Consider the following 24,641-nt stretch of genomic DNA (forward strand, 5'->3'; position numbering starts at 1 on the left):
CTGACAGGAGCCAGGGGTGAGGGCGGGGGTCAGGGAACTGCTCACCTGGGGTGGGGTGCTGGCAAACTGGGGACCCGGGCTGGGGCTGGGGGCCCTGTGGACGGAGGGGTTTGGGGGAGCTGAGGGGTTCTCATTCGGAAGCAGCGCTGAGGGGCTGGGGAAACGGATACGGTTTCACTGGGGTGCTGATGGAGCTCCCCACTCGGACGCGAGGCCCTGAGAGGGCTCCCCAAATTAGACGTGGGCTATGGGACGCGGAACGGGCTGCGGGCCGCCGAGGGCGGTCCCCACATTCGGTTCAGAGGCCACTGGGGGCTCGGAGGGCGGCTCTCGCTCCGACGGGGAATGGAGGGATCCTCACCCGCTGGAACCGTGGCGGGCCTGGGGGGCCTGGGGCTATCTCCCCCCGACCCAGGGAGATTGGGGATCTCCTAGGTTCCGGTAGCGGGGGGTCCCCGGTCCGGAACCGAGCTACCTTGAGGCACCGGGAAGCGCTTCGTTCCGGGAGGGCGTTCCCGCGGCCCGGCCCCGCGCAGGGGAGGGTGGGGTGCGACCGCGCCCCGGCCCCGGCCCGCAGCGGGATTCGGGGTCTCTCTCGCCCTCGGGGACCCGGGGACCCGGCGGAGCGGGGTCCGGGCGCCGCCGCCTCCGCGGGCGCCGGGACGCGCGGGCGAGCGCGGGGCTTTATGCGCGCCGGGCGGCGGGGGGAGGAGCCGGCAGGTCGGCCCCCGGCGGGCCCTCCCCTCGGCCGTCCCCGCCCGCCCGCCCGAGCGGGGTCGGGGGAGGGGGCAGCATGGCCTGTCCGTCCGGCCCCCTTCGCCGCGCACCTCATCTGCCCCGCGCCGATCGCTGCCGCCGCCGCCGCCGCTCCGCTGCCCGCGCCGCCCGCGGCTCCCGATGGAGACTGACGCGCCCCAGCCCGGCCTCGCCTCCCCGGACTCGCCGCACGACCCCTGGTACGGCCCGGCCCGGCCCGCCCGGCCTGCCCGGCCCGCGCCCGCCCCGGCCCCGCCAACATGGCCGATCCGGGTCGGGCCGGGCCTCCCCGGCGCCCGGGCCCGCGCCCCCCGCGCCCCGGCTCCCGGCGCTCACGCGGGCCCTTTGTGTCTCTCCTCCTCCCGCAGCAAGATGTTCATCGGGGGACTCAGCTGGCAGACGACGCAGGGTGAGCGAGCGGAGCGCCGCCGGCCGCAGGGCACCCGGACCCGGCGCCCGAGCGGACCCCCGGCTCGGCCCGCGCCCCGCTGACCCCGGCGCCCCGCGCTCTGCTCCGCGCCCCGCCCGGGACCCCGAGAGCGCGGGGCGATCGGCGAGCGCGCACGGCCCAGCGGGTGGAGGGGAGGAGACCGGGGGCTCGGGGGGCACCGGAGGGTGGGCCGGGCCCCCGGGACCCGCCGGCGGCAGCGCCAACTCCGCTCGCACCTGCGGCTCAAACTTTTGTGAGGCGGCTCCCCGAGCGGCGGGAACCGGCCGGAGTCGTCCCCCCTCCAGCCCTGCGCGGCCCTCGCTTCCTGGGGCCCCTGTGGGCGCCCGGAGCCTGCACGGGAGTCCGGGGAGGGCGGGTGGGGGGGCAGCCGGAGCGCGCCGGCCGCCGGGCGCGGGGGCGGCGGGGCCGCGCCGGGGTCACCGGGGGCAAAGGACGGGGAGGGGGCGGGCGCGGGGCCGAGCCGGTGCGAAGGCGGGTGTGTGGTTGCAGAAGGGCTGCGCGAATACTTCGGCCAGTTCGGGGAGGTGAAGGAGTGTCTGGTGATGCGGGACCCCCTGACCAAGAGATCCAGGTGAGCCCCTCGCCCGCCCCGCCTGCTCCGCTGCCCGCCCCCCGCCCCTCGCCGCCCGGTAACCATCTGCCTCTCCCTCCCCGCGGCGCAGGGGCTTCGGCTTCGTCACGTTCGTGGACCAGGCGGGGGTGGACAAAGTGCTGGCGCAATCGCGGCACGAGCTCGACTCCAAAACAGTGAGTGGCCCTCGCCGCTGGGGGGTCCTTGGGGACAGGGGGGCCGCCGGAGGCGAGGGTCAGGACTCCCCGGGGGACAGTTGGACGGGCTCCCGAAGGAAGGAGGGAGTTTTCTGAGCAGAAGGGCTGCCAGGCTCTGAAACTTTGTCACCAGAGTTGAAGGCAGACAAGAGAAAAAACCCAGGCCTGCTCGGAGATGCTACATCTCCCAGCCCCTCCGGTGTAGGTGAGGGAAGGCTCAGCTGCCCCCCTCCCTGCCCCCCGCCCCCATAGGTGCTCCTCTTCAGGCCTCCGGGAGGAGGCTGGGCTGGGGCTAGGGCCCTCCCCTGGCCCAAATTGGGTGAGTCAGGGCTGCAGGGACCCACCCCGTGGCTTCTGTGAACTGCAACTAGTATTTGGCTCTGACACCCCCTCATTCCAGACCAATGGCAACGCATCCCTAAACCACCCTCCTCCCCCTCCCCTGACTTTTGGCCCATGAACTCCTTGCTTTGTGAGGAAGACCCAGACCCGCTTTACCCAGGAAGGGCTCAGGAGAAGGGAGCCAGCTTGCCTGGAGAAACCCTTCTGGGGCTGGGGATGAGCGGCCTGGTTGGTATTCCAACTGCTGGAGCGTTTTTTGCTCTTGTCCCACTGCTCCCCGGTGTCTTGGGCCCTGCAGGGGGGCGCGGGCCCAGGCCCTGGCTCAAGGGGAGAGGGAAAAGGAGAAAGTGCTAGGAGGGGTTCCTCTGTGGTGGGGTGACCTGTGATTGGGGAGACCATCTGCCAAGGGGCCGGGACAGTGTGATCCCTCTCCACACTCCCCCACTCTCCTCCAGGCCTGGGCCTCCCAGCTTGGGGCAGCCACTGGCTCCTGTTTACCTGCAACAATAGCTGGTTGTGCCCAAGAATTTGTTAAGTTACCGCCCGTCCCCACTCCTGTTATCTCCGCCAGGGCTCCCACTCCTGCTCCAGTGACGAGCAGATGAGGCCAGGCCTCAACTTTGCAGCTCTGAAAGGATCTTCTTGGCTCAGCCTGAGTGACCCAAGCTGGGAATGGAGAGACAGTGGCCTATTGTTTTTTGGTGATTATCTGCCATCGAGCTGCCTGTTCTCCTGCCATCCCCTGTCCTCAGAATGCACGGTGGCTTCTGTACCTCTGTGTGCTGAGATGCTGGGGCTGGGGCCGGGGGAATGGAAGGTTGATAAGGGCAAGAAGAGAGGGGAGGAAGGAGGGTGAGGTGGCCTCCTTCTGAGATTTAGAACTCGGGGGCAAAGGCCTGGAGTTTGGCATTCTCTGGCCTGAGTTAGGGGTGGTGGGAGGGAGGTTTATTGTGGGGAGTCTATTTTGGGTTCTGACTTTCACCTTTTATTTACTTGTTGGGTTTTACTTATGTTGCCAGCTGTGAGTCAGAGTGGAGGTGGGGCGTATCCGGGATAGGGTGTATGTGGGCCTGCTGGACGGAGCTTGGGTACCATCTCATCTCCCCATGGGGTGGGGTCTGCGTGGGGGGAGGGGGGGCTGACTGAGGTGTGCTCCGGTGGCTGGGGAGACTTGGGAGGAGGAAATATGTACAAAATCACACCTTCAGACGGGGAAAATGGTCAGCTGTGATTTTCCCTGGAGCCGAGTGGGACTCTGGGAGGGAGGCACTGCCCTCGCATGGATTGTGAAGGTCCCTTCTCTGTGGGCGAATTCCAGGGGGGGAGCCTTGAGGAAGCTGGTCCTTGGTCTGTGCCATTCAGGCAGAGAGCCGGTCGCCTAGAACAAGGCTGAGTTTTGAACAGAAGGAACTTTGGGAAAAGATAGCTCTTGCCTGCGATTGGCTGGTGAACTTCTGAATGGTGTCCACCCATGTGGGTGCCAGGCCGCTCTGGAATGACCGAGCCTCATAGGTCCTGCATTGACCGCAGGGTCCCCTGCCCTGCCTTTTGCTGTTTCTAAGTCCAGGTGGAGCACCCCGGCATAACCAGATGCATGCTGCCTTTCCCTTCTGGTTGTTGTTCACAGCCAAGGGCAAAGGTGGCCCACGGCAATAGCACCTTTGTTTGTGCAGTGAAGGGCAGTTCCCACAGGACCGCGTTCCCCCACGTTAGCTCATGTGATTTCCCCCAGCTGCCCCTGGGAAAAGTGGATGTGATTGTCCCCACTTTGCAGATGAGGGAACTGAGGCTCAGAGGGGCCAGGCAAGTTCCCAAGATCAAGGCTTGGCCAGGGGCCCAGAATTTCTGAGTCCACGTCCTATGGCCTTGCACGTCACCAAAGCCGGGGCTCGGCTTCCCCCCAGGCCCAGCCTCGTTCTCAGCAAGCTGGCTGTGTGCACCCCTCAAGGAGAGCTGTGAGGTGTCGATAATATCAGGGAAACAGAACTGAGTCCATTCCTGGTGGTTTATGAACTCTTATCTGGAAGCAAAGGCTTCCCATTCGCAAGCCTTCAAAAGTCTGAATTGCGTGCCTCGCCTAGACAGGTGTCTGTGTGAAGTCAGTTAAACTGGGAAGGTCCTCAGAATACCTGGCGCTTAAAGGAGTAAGACTTTGCTTACTTTTGGGGGGTTCTTGCTGTAAGCTAGACACCATGCCAAGTGCTTTGCAAGCCTTATCTCCTGTAACCTGCAGATGTCCCTAGGAGGTGGATGTTACTCTCTGTCCATTTTGCAGGTGAGCTTGACCCTGAGGCTCAGAGAGTTTAAGTAATTTGCCTAAGGTCTTTACAGCTGGGAAGCACCTTAAGAGGGATTTGAACCCCGTAGCCTGGCTCTCGGGCCTAAATGCTTGATCACTCCACTTTCCTGCTAGAGGCTGGTTTCTGTCACCTCTGTGTCCTGGGATGAGAAGGTCTTCAGGGCTGAGAGTTGTGTGGTCACCCATCAATGTGTGATAACCAAGGCCCCTTCTCTTTCAGATTGACCCCAAGGTGGCCTTTCCCCGGAGAGCACAGCCTAAGGTAGGTGTGTGTCTGTCTGGGAGGAGCTCTATTACGGAGGGCAGAGATATTCCCAGCATTCCTTTCTATGAAAGATGCTTCGGGACCTCTGTATGGACTGGGATGGGGGGAAGGAGGATTCTCGATATCCTTGCTCTGTAGATTGAAGACACCATGTATCATCTTTCCCTCTGTGCCCTGGGGCAGCCTGGGAAGGGGCTGCATGTGTTGGAATAAGGGGAACCGCTCAGGGGACTCATTGTCCTATATTTGAAGCCAGTTTGGTTTGGACCCTGAGTGGAATTCTGACCTCAGAGATCACAGCCTCTGTTCCCAGCGCCTCTGGGGGTCAAATCCAGGACAGACCTACCCCCTGAGGCTGAGCTAGAGTAGGGCCGGGAGCTGCTTCTGACCCCTGTCACCCTGCTACCTCTGGATGTGTTGGGCTTGAGGAGGGGGAAGGGACCTTGGCGTCCATCACCTGCTGTCTTTCAGCTTGGAGACCGTGGCTGCCCTCCCCAGTGCTCTCTCTCCCTGGTGCCGTGGCACATTTTTCTGGGTGTGCGGAAGGAAAACAGATTTCTCAGCAGTTGAGCTATAGAGCACTCAAAACTTTTGGTCCAGGGCAGAGGCCTAAGATTCTATTCCAGGCCCCAGGGCAACGAGCCGGATCTTAACTTTTAAGCAGTTGAATAGCGGAGACAGAGAGGAAGGCTGGCTACAGAACAGGGACCCTGTGTCTGCTGACTTATCAAGTGTCCGGGGACTAGGTCCCTCTCCAGGAGGTCTGAGTTTCTCCTCTGCAGGAGGGGTGGTGGGAACTAAGATGCTTTAGGATCCTGAGCCGTGGTGCCCAGCTCCTGCCGCAGCGAGGGGAGAGGGGCAGCTTGGAAGAGGCAGGAGAGGGGCACCTCTGGAGGGGCCCGGCAGAGGGCCGGAAGGCAGTCACGGAGCAGGTATTCGAAGGCAGCCGCGCCGGGGAGCACATGGTCGGAACTGGGTTAATTCCATTAAGCAGTTTGGTGACAGAAGGTGCTTTAGTGTTAGGATGGGGCTGGGAATTGCTGTGGATTAGCCATGCGCTCCTGGGGTAATTAGGACCATGTGTTCTTCCTAAAACAGGACTGGGGCCACAGGGCTGCCAGAGGTTGGATTGGGAGGAGGTTGATGAGGAAAAGGTGGGCATGGAGTTTAGGGGGACCCTGTGATGGGCCTTGGCCTCTCCCAGGGGGAGCTGGTGGGGTCTTTAAGTCAGGCTGTATGTGGGTCTGGGTCACTAACCCACCCCTTCTCTGTGGTGGTCTTTAGGGAAGGCATTTTTCCCCGTAAGACCCCAGGGAGGGAGGCAGGAGGGAGGCACACTGGAGCCAGCCAGGGTGTGGGGTGCACAGCTGCCGGTGACAGGCCTAGAGGCGGGGGTCCGAGGGGGAGCTCAGGGGGGACCTTCCGAGTAGCTGGGGCCACAGAGAGCTTGTCAGCTGGCGCCCTGGCAGGAGGGCGGGAGCCCCTGCTGGTGGCGGGCCACGGGACTCAGATGCCCACTTTCTCATCCTCTCCCCCTGGCAGATGGTGACTCGAACGAAGAAGATCTTCGTCGGGGGGCTGTCAGTGAACACCACGGTGGAGGACGTGAAGCAATATTTTGAGCAGTTCGGGAAGGTGGGTGAAATCGGGGGGCTTGCCGGGGGTGGGAAAAGCCTGGGATTGGTCAGCAGTGAGCAGAGTCCAGCCAGGTCACTCCAGTGGCTACAAAAGGTGAAAAAGGGGAGGGTCCTTCTGAGGGTGAGGCAAGGCCAGCCCACTGTTCAGGCCCCTGGCCTCTCTGTGGGCCTCACACTCTGGACACATCCCCAGGGACAGAAGCCACACAGTAGCTCTCTGTTGTTGCCCTTCCCGTGTTTTTCTCTTACTTATCTCCATTCTCCCGAGGGAGGCTGCTCTCCTGTAGCCAGTTCAATCCAGTCACCCGCTGGGCCTCCTGGGAGCTTGCACCTGTCCAGGCCATGGGCGGTTGCACCTTCCCCCACTCCTTCCTGGGGAGGATGATAAGGAGGCAATAAATAGGGCTCCCAATTGCACTGAGCACTCCGCTGGCACAGGTGGGAGTTTGGGACAGGAGCTGGGGAGGGAGGCTGATCCTCTACCCATTTATGGGGGGGGGGGGGCGGGTTGCTGAAGATCAGGCCCAGAGGTTTGGCTCTCTGCTCTGAGATGCTTTAATTTCTGGGCTGTTTGTGAATTATGAGATGTAGTGACATCAGACCATAGGATGTCCCCAGAAAGGTGAGCAATGTCAGAGTCAAGGTTCCATGGAGAGATGGCAAAGAGGGGGACCCAAGTTTCAATCTGAGGATGAAGTAGGACTGTGTGCTTAGTACCGGGGTCCCTGATCGGCTCCTGCGCGAGACAGGCTACAGGCTGGGTCTCTACTGTCCTATCGAGGCATCTGCAGTTCCCTTTGGGCGAAGGGCAAAGAAGGTGGCTTGGGAAATAGGATGTGAGTCGGCGACTGGGTGAGTTCCCAGCTCCCCGTCTCCAGGGTGGGAGGTCCCCGGGCCAGCGGATGCTGGCGGCGTGGGGGCCAGAGGCCGAGGCCCAGGCGCCCGCGTGGGGACCTGGGTCCGGGCCGGAGGGCCGGGCCGGCGGGCCCGGAGGGAAGGACGCTCCTGGGAGGCAGCAGGCCCCTCGCTCCGGCGGGGTGTCTTTGTGTCTGAGCGCCGCGCATTAGAGCTCGCACTAATCTGATCCAGCAGCTGTGATTGGAGGCCGCCTGCCCCCGGGGCCGGCGTCGCCATGGCAACCGGGCCCCAGGAGAAGCCGTCAGCGGCCGCGTCTTTTGTTCGGGCCTAAATCGGCGTTGGCATGTGAAACCGGCCCGGGGAGGCCAGGGGGAGCCGGAGAATAGGCTGCCGGGGAGCGCGGGGGACAGCCGGGAATGCCAAGGGCCCTGCGGCGGGGGGGCCCCCGCCCGGATCGGGGGGCCGCCGCCGAGGGGGGAACAATGGTCAGCCGCCATGGCTGCCACTCAGGCTTAGAGGCGGCCGAACTTGGCGGCTCCCACTGGTCAGCAGGCCCGGCCGCCTCCCCTCCCCCTGCCCAAGCCCCCCTGCCCTCGGGTTCCCATGGAGACCAAAGCCTATTAAGGACACCGGGCTGGGAGCCGCTCTCCCCGGAGCTGGCCCCAGGAGGGGACGCGGGGGGGGGGGGGCGGTCCACTGGCCCCCCAGCCACCTTCCTTGCTCCCTGCCCTGGCCTCGACCCCAAGGACCCACCTGGGTCTGTCCAGCCAGAACTCAGGTTGAAGGGTCCGGGGGGTCCGGGATGGTGGGTTGGGAGACTGGGTAGAGGAAGGCAAAAAGCGCTGTGGATTTGGGCTGAAATCAATTTGTGAATCAGGCAGGAACTCAAAGCTGTCGTATTAGAGGGCTGGTTCTTAGTTCATTCATTCATTCATCCAAAAAATAATTATTGAGCCCAAGTCAAGACGCTCAGTCCGTTGGTTATGGTAACAGCTGGCACCGGCGCTGTTCGCGTGAAACCTTCCAAGGCAGTGGTGTTGGGTGCTCTCTCCAGCTTCGCCCCCTCCCCTGTGGCTGTGGGCAAGCCCCTCCGTGATAAGGTAATAACAATAGTCATTATTTATTAAGCACTTACTGTATCCCAGGTGCTATGAGTTGAGTGTTACATGCACTCTCTCATTTCACTCCTCCCTATACGGCACTCTTACACCCATTTTACAGATGAGTAACCTGAGTCATGGAGACACAGAGCCACTTGCCCCAGATGACCCACCAGCAAAGTGCAGGGCCTAGGATTTGAATTCAGAGCCTGTGCTTGTATACACAGGGTCTCCTTGATGGGCCTCTCTCCCGTGGCCGAGGGGTGGGGGATGTGCTGAGCCGCAGTGTCTGTCTGGTTGGCAGAGTTGAGCAGATTTGGGATTGGGTCCTGAGCGGGTGGGTCCTTAAGGCTGAGAGTGAGGGTGACGCTCCCCAGAAGGCCACCGGAGCCGGAAGAGTCATTTCCTTCTGAGTCTCAGGGACCCAGCTACCTCCTGGCTCGGTGGGGTCCTGGTTCCCTCAGGGGGGAGTCAGAGGCTCTGTCCCACTTGGCGCCTGTGAGAGCTGGACGGCCACCCTGTTCAGGGATTGCCCTTTCCTTCAAGGAGGCGCATGACAGGCCGGGAAAGAAAGCGAAGGGAGTGGGGGAGAAGCTGTGCCCCGGCTTCAGGACGTTTCCTTCATCCCTTGGGTGTGTGACCATTTGTGTGTGTGTTAGGGGGGGGGCGGGGGAAGGGGGATCAGCGGCTGGAATGCAATGGAGGGGTAACAGAGGCAGCCCTTGATTTCCACCAAGGATGAATCAGGCCTTCGCTTAACCCCACGAGTTAGCTGACATTGGCCGGAGAATTAAGGGGCCCGCAGGATGCACCAGATGCAGGCGGAGGGAAGGAGGTGGGACTGTGGGAGGGGAGCTAAGACCTTTGGCTGACCAAGGATCCAAGGGGATGCCGTGAGGGAGTAGCAAGAAGAGAAGCCGGGGGTCCTAGGGAGGGAGGAGAGGGTAGACCCTCCCCTTTCCTCAGCCCCGGCCCCTCCCCCAGCCAGTGGGAGGCCAGCAGCCCAGGCACTGAACTCTGCTTGGTTTAATTACAGCCTCTAGCAAAAGGAAACCTCAATTAGAGGAAAAGCTCGTACCGGGAGAGGGGAGTTGAGACTGGCTGCAGGGGCTGCTGTCCTCCTGGCCTTTTGCAAAAAGGGAAGAGGCTTTTGCTTCCCCATCTCGGGTCTTGATCTTGTATTTCCTCCTCCAGTGCCCACTCAGTGCCTCTTCCTCCCAGACTTGATCTGAGATTTGCTGTGTGACCTTAGGCAGGTGACTTCACCTCTCTGATCCCATTTCCTTGTGTACAAAACGAGGATCTTAACGTGCAGGGACTGTGGAGAGGATTGTGGGACAAAGTGCCAGGCACATACTTGGCGCTTAATATTTGCTGGCTGGTCCATTGGGAACTGGTGGTTGGAAGGGGTTGCTGTGGCATCCAGTTGAGGTTTCGGGCAGAAAGTTGTCCCCAGCGCGGGGAGCAGGTTTAAGATAAAGCCTGGGCTGGGGAGCAGGGAACGGAACAGGTGGGGGAGGCCCTGCTCCTGGGTTATGGGGGCCCCCTGGTATCTGGTGGGTCCTCCGACAACAAAATGGCTCTGTTTCAGGTGGATGATGCTATGCTGATGTTTGACAAAACCACCAACCGGCACCGAGGTGAGTGTGGCCCCTCCCCCTTTCCAGGCCAGGCTGGGGGCCTGTGGTCAGCCAGGGGGCTGCAGGTCACAGCTGCCCTTTCATCTCTCCTCCTGACATCCTATCCCTGAGGATCTGCATCCTCTCTAGGGCCTGGCCGTACAGAAGGCTTTTGTCCCGCCGTTTCCTGTGCTAGAAACTTGCAGAATTGCAGACACCCGAGAGGAGCAGACTCTCCCCCAGCCGAGCCCTCCCCCCGACTCGGCCTGCTGTCTGCCCAGCCAGTGTCTATACTGGGGCTTACCTTGTCCCTGGTAACTAGAGCGCAGGCCAGGCCGCCCCAGGGTCAGGCTGACTTGCTGACTCAAAGCCCCAGGCAGTCTGCTCCTACCACTGCCCTCCACCCCCCACCCCCTCGGGCGGAGCCCAGCCCCCAGCCCCCTTGCCCCTGAACCTGGGAGCATCTAGGCCACAGTGTTTGCACAGCCTGGTTGTTTTTCTCCCAAAGGCCTTGCCTTCTCAGACTCCCATTCCAGTCCCTGGGGCACCAGGACTTTGGGCCTTTAACCTGCTCTGGGGGGGGGGGGGGGGGGGGGGGTGCCGCTGTGTGTGGGTCTCTGCGTGTGAAGGTGTCAGTGTCTGGACGTTGGTGTATGTCTGTTGTATCAGGGCGACTGCGTACTGTGCACAGGGGTCTTTATGTGTTTGGGAGTGCGTGTGTGTGCCTACCTGTATGAGTGTGACTGTACAGGCATGTTTGGGTGTGTACACTTCTGTGTGAGTTTGCATTAGGGTCTGTCTGTGTGTGTCCTTCCCTTCCGCTTTGGAAAGCATCTGAGGAGGAGAAAGGCACGTGGAGTGGAATTTCATCAGAGCTCAGCCCCTTTCTCTCGCTGTGTGATCTTGAGCAAATCACTTCACTTTCCTGAGCCTTGGTTTTCACGTCTGTGATTTGGAACTAGAAACCGTCTCAGCAGGTGTTGAGAGGCTCCTGGGCTGAGGGCAGCGCCTCTGTGAACGCTCAGACACTCCCTGCGAGAGAGGGGGGGTGGTGTTGGTATGACTTGGGGCTGGGTTTGGACCCTGAGCCCGGTCCTCACCCTGTGTTTGCCCTCTAGGGTTCGGATTTGTCACGTTTGAGAGTGAAGACATCGTGGAGAAAGTGTGTGAAATTCATTTCCATGAAATCAACAACAAAATGGTGAGCTGGGGTTGGACAGGGTGGAGGTGCCGAGAGAGACTTTGGCTCCTGGCTGAGCCAGCCAGGGGCGCTCAGAGGCTCTGGAGGCAGGCCGAGGGGCTCAGTCAGTGGGTAGAATCAGTTCCCCACACCCTGACAATCGGATAGCAAGGCAGTGTCCTATGGTGGTTAAAAAGCCTGGGTTGGATGTGCGGGGGAGGAGGGGGGGAGCAAAAAATAAAAAAGCATGGATTGAAATCCTCACTCCACTACTTGCTAGTCTAGTCATTGGGCAGATGATTTTCACTCTCTGAGCCTCAATTTCCTCATCTGTAAAATGGGAGTGACCATAGGACCCTCACGATTGGGTTGGTGTGAGCATTCATGATCTATTGCCTGCATCGCCGTTTACACAGTGCCTCGCACATAATGAGCGCTCTGTGCACGGCAACTGAAATGAACAGTGAAGAGGCTGCCAGGGAACAGGAGGGCCGGGGGCCCTGGGACTGCAGGAGGAACTGACGGCCAGGTCTCATTGCAGGTGGAATGTAAGAAAGCTCAGCCAAAAGAGGTGATGTCGCCGACCGGCTCGGCCCGGGGGAGGTCTCGAGTCATGCCCTATGGAATGGATGCCTTCATGCTGGGCATCGGCATGCTGGGTATGTGCCAGGCCTGCACCTGCAGCTTCTTCCTGCCCAGAACTGCTCCCAGGGCTGCTTGAGTGTGGTATCGCTCTGGAGTCATTGGGTGGGAGTGGGGACCGAGGGCCTCAGGTCCGCCCGGCCTGCCAAAGGTGGGGTAGTTTGTTGTGGGGCACTGCCCTCTGGTGGTGGCCAAAAGAATGGTCCAGCTGCTCTTTACTTGGTCTTGTCCATCCATCCATTCATCCATCCAGTAAACAGGTATTGAGCAACTGTAAATGCCAAGCACTGTGCCAAGCAGCACAGCAGTGACTGTCCTTGGACCTTTATGGTTTGGCATGGAAAACAAACCAGTAGTAACATAAACACATGGGTTTAGGATGGAGAAGTGTAGGGTGCCACGGGAGCAGGGGTCATAGGGCACTTAACCAAGACTTGAAGAAGCCAGAAAAGAAGATACATTTAAGCTGAGTCTGCAGATCACGTAGGAGCTCGGGAAAGGGAAGGGAAACGTGCTCCAGGCAGCGGGAGCAGCGCGTACAAACCACCGCAGGCCTTTGGGAAGGGAGAAAAGGCTGCTGCTTGTTCATTCAGCTGATACTGAGCAGCTTCCGAGAGGCCGCGCCTGCCCTCATGGGGTTTCCCATCCCGTGGGAGACAGGAGGGAACTGGCAGTGTCACCACGGAGGACGGAGCAGTGGGAGCCCAAAGAGGAACCTAAAGCCACCCGCGTGTCGGGGAGGTCCCCTGGAGGAGGGGAAGGCTGCGTGAGCCTCAGAAGTTGAGCAGGATCAGCACCACTTGGGGGCCACGATTGAGGGTGGAAAGTCTGAGCTGGGCCCCCAGGAAGCTCAGTTTCCCTGAGAGACAAGATGTGCACACACAGAAAGAGACTAGTACAAGGGGTCTTTATGCTGGGGACGGGGAGGGGTGCGCTGGGAACTCCGAGGAGGGGGGTATAATGTGGCTAGAGGGCCAGGTTTGGGGTCACAGATGGGGCGGGTGAGGACAGCACCCTCCAAACGGCGCATGGTCTTCTCTTGAAGTTTTGGGTGGTTTTTTCTTTTTACTTTTTATGTGGACGTAGTTGCAAACTTTCAGAAGAGTTGAAAACATGAAGTAGCACACAGAACATCCATATACCCTTTACCAGATTCATCTGTTATTAACATTATACCCACTTACTTTGTCATTCTCTCTCTCTCTCTCTCTCTCCCTCTCCCTCTGTTCCCCCTCTCTCTCCATACATGTGTCTACACACACATAATAAATACACTTGTGATTTTTCCCCGAATCATTTGAGTAAATTACATGCATTATGGCCCTTTACCCTTAAATACCTCACTGTGTGTTTCCTAAGATTAGGGATATTCTTTCATGAGACTACGCAATAATTGTCAGCGTATACATTTATATTGATTGGGCATTTTAATCTGGCCCACCTGTCTCTGACTTCATTAGTCGGCTCAGTAATGTCTCTAGAGCATGTTTTTGCCTCCAGGACGAGCCCCGGGCCAGAGGCACGCCTTGCCTTTAGCTGTCCTGTCTCTTTAGCCTCCTTTGATCTGGAACATGGAGAAAGTTTTCTTTTCCAGGCGATTTGTTTTTTATCCTATTTAAAGACTGAAAACAGAAAGGGAGTCCTCTAACAGGCGGTGAGAATGGCGGCTGAGTGACGTGGAGCCGTCAGATCTGAATCGGGATCCCATTTACACCGTTACTGTTCCTCTAGGCCTTTGGTTCACAGCTCCAGTATTGTTAGACGCAAGCACCGTGCTGGTGCTGGAGATTCAGAAGGAAAAGATGGGGGAGCAGAAAGTCAGCACTTAAATTCTGAAGTAGATTCAGACAGTGATCGCCAGGGCTGTGGGAGGGAGAAGCCAGGGTGTAACTCTCGTGGGGTGACCTCTCTGAGGAGGTGACATGGAGCTAAGGTTTGCACAGTGAAAAGGACCCAGTCATGTGGAAACCTGGTGGGGGGGAGGGGTTCCAGGCAGAGGGAACAGCACATGCAAAGGCCCTGAGGTGGAGAGGAGCTTGGGGAGCTGAGAAACAGTAGGCAGGTCAGCGTGGCTGGAGCAGAGTGACGGGGGACAGAGTCAGATGAGGGTGGGCGGGCGGCAGGAGCCGGAGCATGAAGGGCCTTGGCAAGGGTTTGAATTACTCTTAGCCAGGAAGTGTCCCCTCTCTTCTGAGCCTCCGTTTTCTGACTATAAAATGGGGTTCCCAGGAGTAACGATTGCTTAGGGTTCTGATGAGGTTTAAGCAGAAAAGTTGTGCGGTGGGCTTGGCACAGGGCTTGGCATGTGGAAGGGGCCGGTACGTGTGACTGGCTGTTACGTGGGAGATGAGGTGGGAGGGAGATGAGCGGCTCAGCGTTCCCGCTGCTCAGGGTCCGAGCTGTCGGTGAGGCATCTGACACTAGTCCCCTTGCCCCATCAGGTTACCCCGGTTTCCAAGCCACGACCTACGCCAGCAGGAGCTATACGGGCCTCGCTCCCGGCTACACCTACCAGTTCCCCGGTAAGTCCGGTTCGGCGTCTCTGCTGCCAGCATGTCCCCGGTTCCCAGGCAGTCTGACTCCTCAGGGCGGTGTCTGGGGGTGCATGGCTGGGGCTGGGGGGCTGCCTGCTGGACGTTTGGAAGGAAGGGCATGTCTGAGGAAGGAGCACCTCTCCCCACCACCCCCTCCGCCCCCTCCCCAGAAGCTGGGGGCAGTTCCCGCCCAGGCCGGCCTCCTGTCTCCTCCCCACCCCACGCAGGGTTGCCACTTCCACCACAGAGGGCACTGGGCTTGGGTCAGAGGGCGCACGGGTGTGTCTTTCTGGACACACGGATAGTGCCACGTGCTACGCTGAGCCTTCCGAGGCCAGCAGGGCCACTGAGACCCCAGATGCTGAAAGCAATTTAAAAGCATGATGCTCGGCACCCTCATTTGTAATTCAAAGTAAAAACAACTCTCTGCCTCCAAATACGTGGCAGGACGCCCAGCCAAGTTTTGAACTCTCCCAGGATGACTCTTCCGTGTTGTTTTCTTTGAGATATCACATTTTTGCAAGGCTCTTGTTTTTTTGGTCTTGTTTTCAGAGGGTCCCTCAGCGCGTGCCTCAGCCCCTCGGGCTGCCTGTGCACACGTTCTGTTGTCTGACCCCGACAGCACCTCATGGGGGAGGGCTGACGTCCCGTTGTGTAGGTGAGGAAATGGGCTCAGAGCGGAGGGGAGAGGTGACTTGCTAAGATGACTCGACTAGAAAGTTCTGGAGCTGGGAGCCCATCTGAGCCTGACCTGCTCTAGGTCATCGCTTTTACCAACGCTGCTTCCCCAGCTCCTCCTTCCCCCGCAAAAATAGTAGAGTCCTGGAGGATTCTGGGGGATGTTGAGGTGCAATCTCAAGCCTTTTAAGAAACATCAGCCTGGCAGGCATGGCTCAGTGGTTGAGCCTTGACTCATGAACCAGGAGGTTATGGTTCAATTCCTGGTCAGGACACATGCCTGAGTTGCCGGCTCCATCCCCAGTAGGGGGTGTGCAGGACCAGCTTTGCCCGTGCCCAGGGTATAGGTGGCAACTCTACTCACTCTTCCTGCGTCTGTCTGTCTCTCCTCTCTGTGTCTGTCTCCTCCCCCACCCTGGCCTGCCGGGGACCGAGCTCTCCCCATCCCCAGCTCTGGGGTCCTGTGCATGGCCTGCCCCCACCCAGTGTCCCTGTGGGTGCATTTGTCCCCCTGGCCCATGCCTGAGGGGCCTCCCCTGCATCTTCCTAAGCTGTTTTACGTTTCATTTTAGAATTCCGTGTAGAGCGGACCCCTCTCCCGAGCGCCCCAGTCCTCCCCGAGCTTACAGGTCAGTTGCTCGGATTTCGTACACCTCGCAGGCCACGTGGGGCGGAAGAGAAGGACTCAGGAACCTCCCCTGGGGGAGGGATAGTGGGACTCTCCTCTCCTGCCCGCCAGCCCTCCCGCTGTGGGGGTGCAGCCTCTGCCTGGGCGCTGGCCAGTCTGTGGAGCTACACGGCCCTTAGGGTGGAGCTAGGGCCACGCCCAGCAGATGGAGGCAGAGTCCCTCGTTCATCCACTTGGCAGCCATTTCTCTAGGCCTCCCATGTCACACACCACGTAGGCTCCGAGACGCAGAGGTGAAGAAGCCAGGGCTCAGACTCAGACAGACGGGCCAGGTGGGCACTTGGGCAAATGGGTGGGCACGCCTGCACGCCACGCCTCAGCTGACCCCTGCGGGGAGAGGATGCCCACCCAGTCCATTTGGATCTCATTTTCCAAGAAAAGCCAGAAACCCGGCTTTTGCTTTCGAATGAATTTTCCAATTGCAGTGGGACCTCGTTTCTCGAACTTCATTCTTTCCGGAAGGCTGTTGAAAAACCAAATCACTTTTAGAAACAATGTAAATTTAATTAATCCGTTCCAGACCCCCAAATGGTTCCCTGTTTTAACCTTTCTTTTATACAGTACTTGTCTGTTAGAATATCTCATCTATAAATGAACACTTTAAAAACAAAAAGAATGTGAAATTTAGATGAAAATTTAACAAAAAGGAAAGGAAATATATAGTAAAAAGTGAAAATTTCACAATAATTATAAGCAGCAACAAAAGCAAAAAAAAACCCACGAAAATATTTACAGCGCAATGTCCTGAGACGTTAACAGTGGTAAACTGACTCGTTCGAACATCCTCTCCTGTTTGTCACGTGAGAGATGCGTGGCTGATCATACAGGTGTCAGCACGAAAGGGTTGTCAGGTTAAGAAGCGAGATGTTCGAGAAACAAGGTTCCACTGTATTTTCAAGTGTTGGCAACAAATTCCAAGTTTTTGAACCACTGCGGGCCAAACGAGACCTATTCAGGGGCAAAGCCAGGCCTCGGGCTGCCCATTTGGGACTCCTGGGCAAGTGGGGTGAAGGTGCTCGGCCACGGGCCATTTCTCCAACCGGAGCTTTCCTGTGGACGCATCAGCCTAGCGCCGAGCTGGGGGCCAGGCCGAGGGGAAGGGAGGGTGCTCACAGGTGAGGTGGGCTGCAAGGGGTTTCTCTGCTCGACCTGCTTCCCCCTCCCCCACACCCCGGACTCCCCCCAACCTGCCATGCGTGGAGGATGGATGCTGCTTTCGATGAGACCTTCCTTCCAAGGGGTGCTCAGGGGTCCCCCCAAGTGGAGAAGGGGAAGGGAAACATGGGGTGTAGAAAGAGGAGGGAGTAGAGAACCCTGAAGGTGGGGTGAAAGAGGCTCCTCCCTGAGCAGAGTGGGGGTTTGACCAGCAATGGGGGAGAAGAAAGGGATCTTCCGTGTTGAGGACCCACTGTGTGGGACACTGCCGGGCCCTGCGGCCACAGAACTTGCCGTCTAGAGAGGAAGCAAATGCTCAGTAGGCAAGTGAGCAGCCCTTCTCCGTGGTGAGAAGCACCAGCTCGGACTGGCCACACGCGTGCCTTGTGGGAATGCCTGAAGGTGCCTAAGAACAGACCTCAGAGCCCAGCCCCTGCCCCTGGAGAACGGAGGGGAGAAACGCCCCCTCGGCTGTCTTGGCCGGGGAGGGGTCCCTCCTAGAAGTCTGGGGTCTGAACTTTCCTCGGTTATGCATTTAATAGACATTCATCACGTCAGATGCTGCTCCCAGCTGTGCAGACACGGCAGTGAGTGAGCTCGGGAAGGTCCTCCCTCCTGGAGCTGTGGCGGGAGAAGCAATAAGCGAGCAAACCAGTAAATAAGATACTTTCAGGGGGTGAGACATTCCAGGAGGACAAAACGGAGATGTGGTGCAGCGGTAGTGAGAGTGGTCAGGGAAGGCTTCTCGGAGGAGGTGACATCTGAGAGAAGAAGCCGACTGCTAGTATGTGAAGCTCTTCAGCAAGCCTCCTCCTCGTGTGGGAGCTGCTCTGTCCCAGACTTCAAGTCCCAGCCCAATGGCCACGCCAGGATTCCCAGGGGCCTTTTCAGGGATCCCTAGCCCCAGTTCTAGTTCAGGGTTAGGGTGACTCAAACAGCCCCAAGGGGCGCATCTTAGGATGGGAGAGGGCAAATGCCAACGCTGCAGACCCTGGCTCGGGGCAGAGTTGCAGCCTCTCTGGGGCTGCAGTGACAAAGCCAAACAGCAGGGGGCGCTCACCCCAGTCCCAGGGAACTCCAGGCTCCAGCCAACCTGTTGTTGAAGCTGTGGTCCCTTCTACTCCTTCAGTGGACATTTACTAAACACCTGCTGTGTGCCAGGCAGGGTGCCAGGCACTGTGGAGGGTCCGGAGGGAGGGAGAAAGCAAACAAAGGGAATAGCCAGATGCCTGTGTCTGAAGAGGGAACCCGAGAGGGGCTGAGGGGATTTGGGCTGGCTGTGGTCAGGGGGCCCCGAGGCAGGACTTTGGATGCGCACAGTTTAGGGAGGACATGCTCTCCGGAGAGGGGAGAGGGGAGAGGGGAGCAGGCCCGGCGGCAGGAGGAGCAAAGCAGGAGTGAGGCCTCGACTGCATTGTGGCTTCGGCCAGTCGGTCTCGCAGGGAGCTCTGGGCCTGCACCTCCGTCATTGCACTTGGGGCAAAGGGCCGGTGCCAGGCAGTCTGGGTGGGAAGAGGGCCAAACCTCCCATTTCCTTCGGGCTGGGTGACCCCTTTTGGGCCAAGGGCCCTCTGGAGCAGGGGCAGCTGTGGGCAACCCTCAGAGCAGCTCGGGCCGAGGTGCCCCCCCCCCCCCATGAGTGTGGCCCTTGAGTCCAGGGGAGCAGAGGCGGAGCCGGGGGCTGGCAGCCATCCTCTCTCCCACTGTCCCTCCGCTCCATGGTCAGGGCCCGGTGCGGCCTCCGGGCGCCCTTTCTGCCTGGACCCGGGGGCCGCACTGCGCCCTCTGCGGGGGGTGAGGTGTGTCCCCGCACCTGCCACCCTGAAGTGCCCGCACCTTTCCTTTCAGCCATTCCTCTCACCGCTTACGGACCAATGGCGGCCGCGGCGGCGGCGGCGGCTGTGGTTCGAGGAACAGGTAAGGCCTTCTGGGGTACAGGAAGCAAGGGAGGGGGTGCAGGGGGCAGGGAAGTCTAGAGGGGAGGGAGGCAGCCACCACCCCCCCTTTTTAGAGGGGTTTACGTATTTACCCATCCAGGGTTAGCTGGGCACCTGGCGAGCCAGCCGGGACGAAGGCCGGCAGCTCTCTGTCCTCGGAGCCTAGAGGCTGGGGGGCATCAGGCATTAAACGGCAGTAATTCTGGAGGGTGACCCTGCTCCTCTGGGGGAGGCGGGTACAGAGGAGCTCCCAGGCCTCAGGATGGCATCTGGGAGGAAGGACTTCACTTTCAATTTGAAGGCAAAGAGGAGGAACAGAGTTCCCGGCAGAGGGAACAGCGTGTGCAAAGGCTTGGCGGTCAGCGTGTGTGGAGTGCAGGAATGGGTGCGGGGAAAGCGGGAGGAGCAGCCAGGTCCTGGGCAGACACTGAGCATTTAAGTAGCGGAGGGACGTGCTTTTAGAAAACACACAAGCTGCGCAGGGAATGGCTTGAAGGGGCTCGGGCAGGAGGCCTGGAGATGAGTGAGGAGGCCGCTGAGTGGCCAGACAGACCATGGGGCCTGCGCTAGGGCTGGTGGGGTGGATGGACTTGGGGGGACCTCCAGGAGGTGGGCCCACAGGCCCCGATGGGATGAGGCAGAGGGAGGGGTCGAGGGAGGGGTGGGTGCAGCAGGTTTGAAGGCTCCAGGGCTATCACTGTCTTCTTTCTGGGTTGCCAGGCTCTCACCCCTGGACGATGGCTCCCCCTCCAGGTTCAACCCCCAGCCGCACAGGGGGCTTCCTGGGCACCACCAGCCCCGGCCCCATGGCTGAGCTCTATGGGGCCGCCAACCAGGACTCGGGGGTCAGCAGTTACATCAGTGCTGCCAGCCCCGCCCCCAGCACCGGCTTTGGCCACAGTCTTGGGGTGAGTGGCTGGTCCCGGAGGACCCCCAAAGTTGGAGGAGGGAAAGGCCTTGTGTGTCTGCGGGGCAGAGGGAGGCGAGGGGCAATGAATGAGAGTGTCGCCAAGAGCGACAGGAGTCCGCATTCATTCAGTGGGCCTTTAACGGTCGCCCGCTGTGGGCGGGCACGGGGATATTGTGCAAATAAGACTCACCATCTCTGCCCCAACGGGGGCTGCTGCTAGCATAGGGGAGGGTGGGGCTCATTTTAACAAGGGCACCGCTTCTATGGCCATACGCAGGTCCCGGCCCACCCTGGAGAACCTTTCAGTGGGTCTGCAGTGGGCGTGACACGGGCAGGGCCCGGAAGGACCTGGGCCTCACCTCCGGTGTCCTGCGGGAGAAAAGGGGCCCTGGCTTTCTCTGCTCCCCCCGGAATCTAGGAGTCAAATTCTTGTCTTTCCAGGGCCCCTTGATTGCCACAGCTTTCACCAATGGGTACCACTGAAGCAGGAGACAGGTGGCCAGAGGTGAGGAGGTGGCAGGGGCCTGGGATGGGGATGATCCTGGGGAGCCTGGTTCCGGGAGCCCAGCCTGGGACATGGAGAGGGAGAGAGAGAGAGAAACATCAGTGATGAGAGAGAATCATTGATCGGCTGCCTCCTGCACACCCTCTACTGGGAATGGAGCCCACAACCCGGGCATGTGCCCTTGACTGGGATCGAACCTGGGACCCTTCAGTCCGCAGGCCAACGTTCTATCCACTGAGCCAAACCGGCCAGGGCTCTAGCCAGCCTTTAAACATTCACCCCCCTGACCCACCGATTCCACTTCTAGGCATTTATTTTTAAAACTGCAAATAACTGAATTGCCCATCCGAAGGCGAGTGGTTAGCTCTGTGGGTGTGTGCATGCAATGGGCATACGCAGCAACCGAGCAGGGCTGTTGGCAGCTGCATGCCTGCAGAGAGAACCCTGCTCACAGCCAGCATGCAGTGCGTGGCCAGACCGGGGCCGGGGCCGGGGGTGTGTGAACCAGTGACCTTTCGTTTTTTTATTCGTTCATTCAAACAACGATTTGTTGAGCAGTATTCCAGGAAAGAGGGACATGTGACAGACAGAAAGCAAGTGAGCCCTGGCCGTGGCTCAGTGGGTTGGAGTCTCGTCCTGCACAACAGAAGGCTGCGGGTTTGATTCCCGGTCAGGGCACAAGGTCAGGTTTCAGGTCCAATCCCAGTCGGGTGGATCCGGGACCAGCTGGTCCATGTTTCTCTCGCATCCTTGTTTCTCTCTCTCTCAAATCACTAAACATACCCTGGGGTGAGGGGTTAAAACAAGTGGCTTGAAACCCTAAAACAAGTTCCTTTTTTTCAAATCCAGTGAGATAATTCTAAATGGTGTGAGGGGCCACTTTAGGGGCTCAGAGAAGGCATCTCTGAGAAGGTGACCTTTGAATAAACCCAGCCGATTAAAATCTAGGGAAAGAGCGGTCAAAACTGGGAACCCAAAGTGCAAAGCATGTGAGCAAAGCTCACCTGGGAGGGAAGGAGGCCTGTGCACGGAGGGGGCGGATACCTGTGTTCTGGGGGCCCCCGGGGGGGGGGGGGGGTAAAGGGTTATGGAGGCTGGACGCCTGGGGGCACCCATGGCCTCCCTCTGTGTTACAGCGCCCCCTGCAGCTGACTGAGGACCAGGAGCGAGCCAGCGAGGGGGCGGGACACCTCAGCCGCAGCCGCCGCCCCCTCCCCCCGCGACTCGGACGCTACTGCCTGCCCCCCACTCCCGGCCCGGCCCCTGCCCTGCTGCCCTGGACAGCCTGGCCCCCTACTAACCGCCCCCTCCCGCCCTGCCCGCCCCCCGCTTTTATTTATTTTGGATTAGCCGGTTGCCCCCGCCGCCCCGGTCTCCCCTGTGGGGCCTGCGCCCCTCCCTCTGGGCGCCCCAGGACCCACCAGAGCTTTGTAGGTGCACAGCTAGAGCAGGGCCTGCGGGGTGCGGCCCACCGGCTTCTATTCTCATGTGCCCTCCTTTTCTCTGCCCCCCCCCCCTTTTTTTTTTTTTTTAAAGAAACTGTTTTTTAAACTATTTCTAGGTTTGTGAATGTGAAGCCCCAGGCCGCAGGGGCAAAGGGCCAGGTGCCCCCACCAGCTGAGAACAAACGTGTCCGTGGGTGCGGGCCCCTGGCCACCTGCCCGGCCGGAGAGGACGTGGCCAGGCCGAGCCCCTGGGCCCGTCCTGTATCATATGTAAATACTGTGAGGTGACGCCCCACCCGCCCAGAGCCCGGGCCAGGGCAGCGCCTGCCCACCAGCCAGGGTCTCCCGCCCCGTCTGCCCCGCCTCAGACACCGTTACTGTAAGCTTGCAGGCCGCCTCTGTGGCCGAGGCAGGCCCGTTCTCTCAGGCCCTAGGGGTCAAGGCCTTGGGCCTGCTCACCCCGAAAACCCAGTGTGGGGGCAAGGGGCGAGGGAAGAGAGGGGCTCGCCTGGAGTCCCTGCTGGGAAGGAATTAGCTCTCCAAAGGCCCCCCCTGCCCCTGCCTGGGTCGGGCCTCAGGGTTTCTGCTCTGAGCCCCCCGGAGTGGGCATGGGGGGGGGGCACTGGGGAAGGGGCGGACCCAGGGGAAAGCAAAGGGCTTCTCAGGGAACCCCCACATTCTCACTGAAGTATCTCACCAGGATGGGCCCGTGGCCAGAGCCCCTGCAGAGGAAAGAGGCTCAGGGCCTGACGGGGACAGGCTGGTGTGGCCGGCCGGGGCCCCTCGCCCCTCGGTGTCCCCCCCAGGCCTGAGGCCGGGGACCGGCGCCCCCTCCTTCCCAATCCCCAACTTAGACCCTTTGGAGAGTTCATCGTCTGTGTGAGGTGCTTAACCTATTAGCCCTGAGAACACAAAGCAATAATCTTTGTTACTGAGATGTGCGGCTGTTCGTGGTTTTTTTTTAAATGTTTCCTAATAAAAGAGAAGCTGCAATTTATTGTTTTTTATTTTTAATTTTCTACACATTCGAGCCGAGTCCTGAGAGACTTAGTTCTCCCCTCCTCCCTTCCTGTGACGCCCCCGCCCCCACCCCTCTCTCCTCGGCCCACCCATGGGCTCAGGGCCCTGGAATTCCGTTTTCTGATTTGTTTGGGGAATTTTTTTAAAAAGATGTTACATGGTGTTTTGAAGCCAGCAAGTTACCACCCTCCGGTGTCTCTTCTCTCCACATCTGTAACTTCTTTTTCCAGGATTTATTTCCAGTTTTAAATTCCTAATAAATTATTTGAAAACGGTCCTAGGCTTGGGAGTGTTTTGTGTCTGTGTGTGCAGCCAGGTCTATTGCCCATGACCATTTTCACTTGTTTTCCTCCCGGAACAGTATTGGATTCACTCCTTCGGAAACGTGCCCTGCCGGGGGCTCAACTGGTTGGAGCGTCGTCCCACTCACCAAAAGGTTTCAAGTTCAATTCCCAGTCAGGGCACATATCCAGGCTGCTGGTGATCCCTGGGAACCGACCAGCCGACCAGTGTTTCTCTCACATGGATGTTTCTCTCCCTTCATCTCTCTCTAAAAAGCAGTAAAAACATACCCTCAGAGTGTGCAGTGCTTGAGTGTCAACCTATGAACCAGGAGGTCATGGCTCGATTCCCATTGTGGGGCGTGCAGGAGGCAGCCGATAGATTATTGATTGTCTCTCATCATTGATGTTTCTATCTCTCCCCCTCCTCTCTGAAATCAATTTAAAATATATATATATTTTAAAAACATATACTCAGGTGAGGATTTTAAAAAAAAGAAAAAACATGTAGCTTATTTGGATATGATTTGGAAAAACTATAAAAAAAGACATTTTGAGACAAAAACCTCTGAAAATGGTCTTATTTTTGTTAGACGTGACCATGACATTGTAGTTATATTTTTTACAAATTTCTCCTTGAAAGCTTTTTCTCTCAGATCAGAGGCAAAGTAGGAAGGGGAGAGAGAGAAACAGTGATGTGAGAGAATCATTGATTGGCTGCCTCCTGCACACCCCACACTGGGATCAAGCCCACAACCAGGGCATGTGCCCTGACCAGGAATCGAACCATGACCTCCTGGTTCATAGGTCGAAGCTCAACCACTGAGCCATGCCAGCTGGGCCTGGCCACTTCTATTCAACATAGTATTGGAAGTCCTACCCAGAGCAATTAGACAAAAAAAGAAATAAAACCATCCATATTGGAAAGGAAGAAGTAAAATTATCTGTTTGCAGATAACATGATCTTATATGTTAAAAAAAAACACTAAAGTTTACACACAAACACAAACTAATAAAAGAATTCATCAAAGTTGTTGGATACAAAAATCACACAAAAATCAATTGTGTCTTTACACATTAACAATGAATCAGAAAAGTACATTTAAAAACAACGAACCTAAGCAAAGAGGTGAAAGACTTGTACAGTGAAAACTACAAGATAATGCTGGAAGAAATTAAGACACAAATAAGTGGAAAGATCCTATGTTCGTGGATTGGAAGACTTAATACTGTTAAGATGTCCATACTACCCAAAGCGACCTGCAAATTCATTGCAATACCTATCAAAACCCCAGTGGCATTTTTAGCAGAAATATAAAAATTTATCCTAAAATTCATACAGAATCTCAAGGGACCCCAAACAGTCCAAACAATTTTGAAAAAGTTGGTGGTTCACACTTTCTAATTTCAAAATATGTTACAGCCCGAGCCGGTTTGGCTCAGTGGATAGAGCGTCAGCCTTCGGACTGAAAGGTCCCAGGTTTGATTCTGGTCAAGGGCACATGCCCGGGTTGCGGGCTCGATCCCTAGTGTGGGGCGTGCGGGAGGCAGCCGGCCAATGATTCTCTCTC

The 24,641-nt window shown here is 58.5% G+C and overlaps 1 protein-coding gene and 1 long non-coding RNA gene across 2 annotated transcripts; one reads left to right on the forward strand and one right to left on the reverse strand.

Annotated features, from left to right (window-relative positions):
- Positions 1-897: 897 nt before the first annotated feature.
- MSI1 (musashi RNA binding protein 1) lies at positions 898-23,048 on the forward strand. The gene is made up of 15 exons (XM_054712500.1): positions 898-956; positions 1,125-1,165; positions 1,697-1,778; positions 1,870-1,954; positions 4,837-4,878; positions 6,424-6,516; positions 10,068-10,116; positions 11,214-11,296; positions 11,817-11,934; positions 14,359-14,439; positions 15,702-15,758; positions 18,821-18,889; positions 19,663-19,817; positions 20,261-20,324; positions 21,461-23,048. Exons 1-14 carry the CDS (start codon positions 898-900, stop codon positions 20,300-20,302), a joined length of 1,056 nt encoding a protein of 351 aa, XP_054568475.1. The 3' UTR covers positions 20,303-20,324; positions 21,461-23,048.
- On the reverse strand, positions 6,491-7,620 carry LOC129148127 (uncharacterized). The gene is made up of 3 exons (XR_008555304.1): positions 7,236-7,620; positions 6,768-6,890; positions 6,491-6,603 (listed from the first exon to the last, which is right to left on the reverse strand). It is a non-coding gene; the product is annotated as an uncharacterized LOC129148127 (long non-coding RNA).
- Positions 23,049-24,641: the final 1,593 nt, after the last annotated feature.

The sequence above is a fragment of the Eptesicus fuscus genome, chromosome 23 (assembly GCF_027574615.1).
Source record: "Eptesicus fuscus isolate TK198812 chromosome 23, DD_ASM_mEF_20220401, whole genome shotgun sequence".
Classification (NCBI taxonomy): domain Eukaryota; kingdom Metazoa; phylum Chordata; class Mammalia; order Chiroptera; family Vespertilionidae; genus Eptesicus; species Eptesicus fuscus.

Bases quoted from the DNA above. Each gene is read 5' to 3' on its own strand.
- MSI1 (XM_054712500.1), top strand. From the start codon at position 898: ATGGAGACTGACGCGCCCCAGCCCGGCCTCGCCTCCCCGGACTCGCCG. The intron at 11,935-14,358 runs GTATGTGCCAGG...TTGCCCCATCAG, and splicing joins GCTGGGCATCGGCATGCTGG to GTTACCCCGGTTTCCAAGCC. The intron at 18,890-19,662 runs GTAAGGCCTTCT...CTCCCCCTCCAG, and splicing joins GGCTGTGGTTCGAGGAACAG to GTTCAACCCCCAGCCGCACA.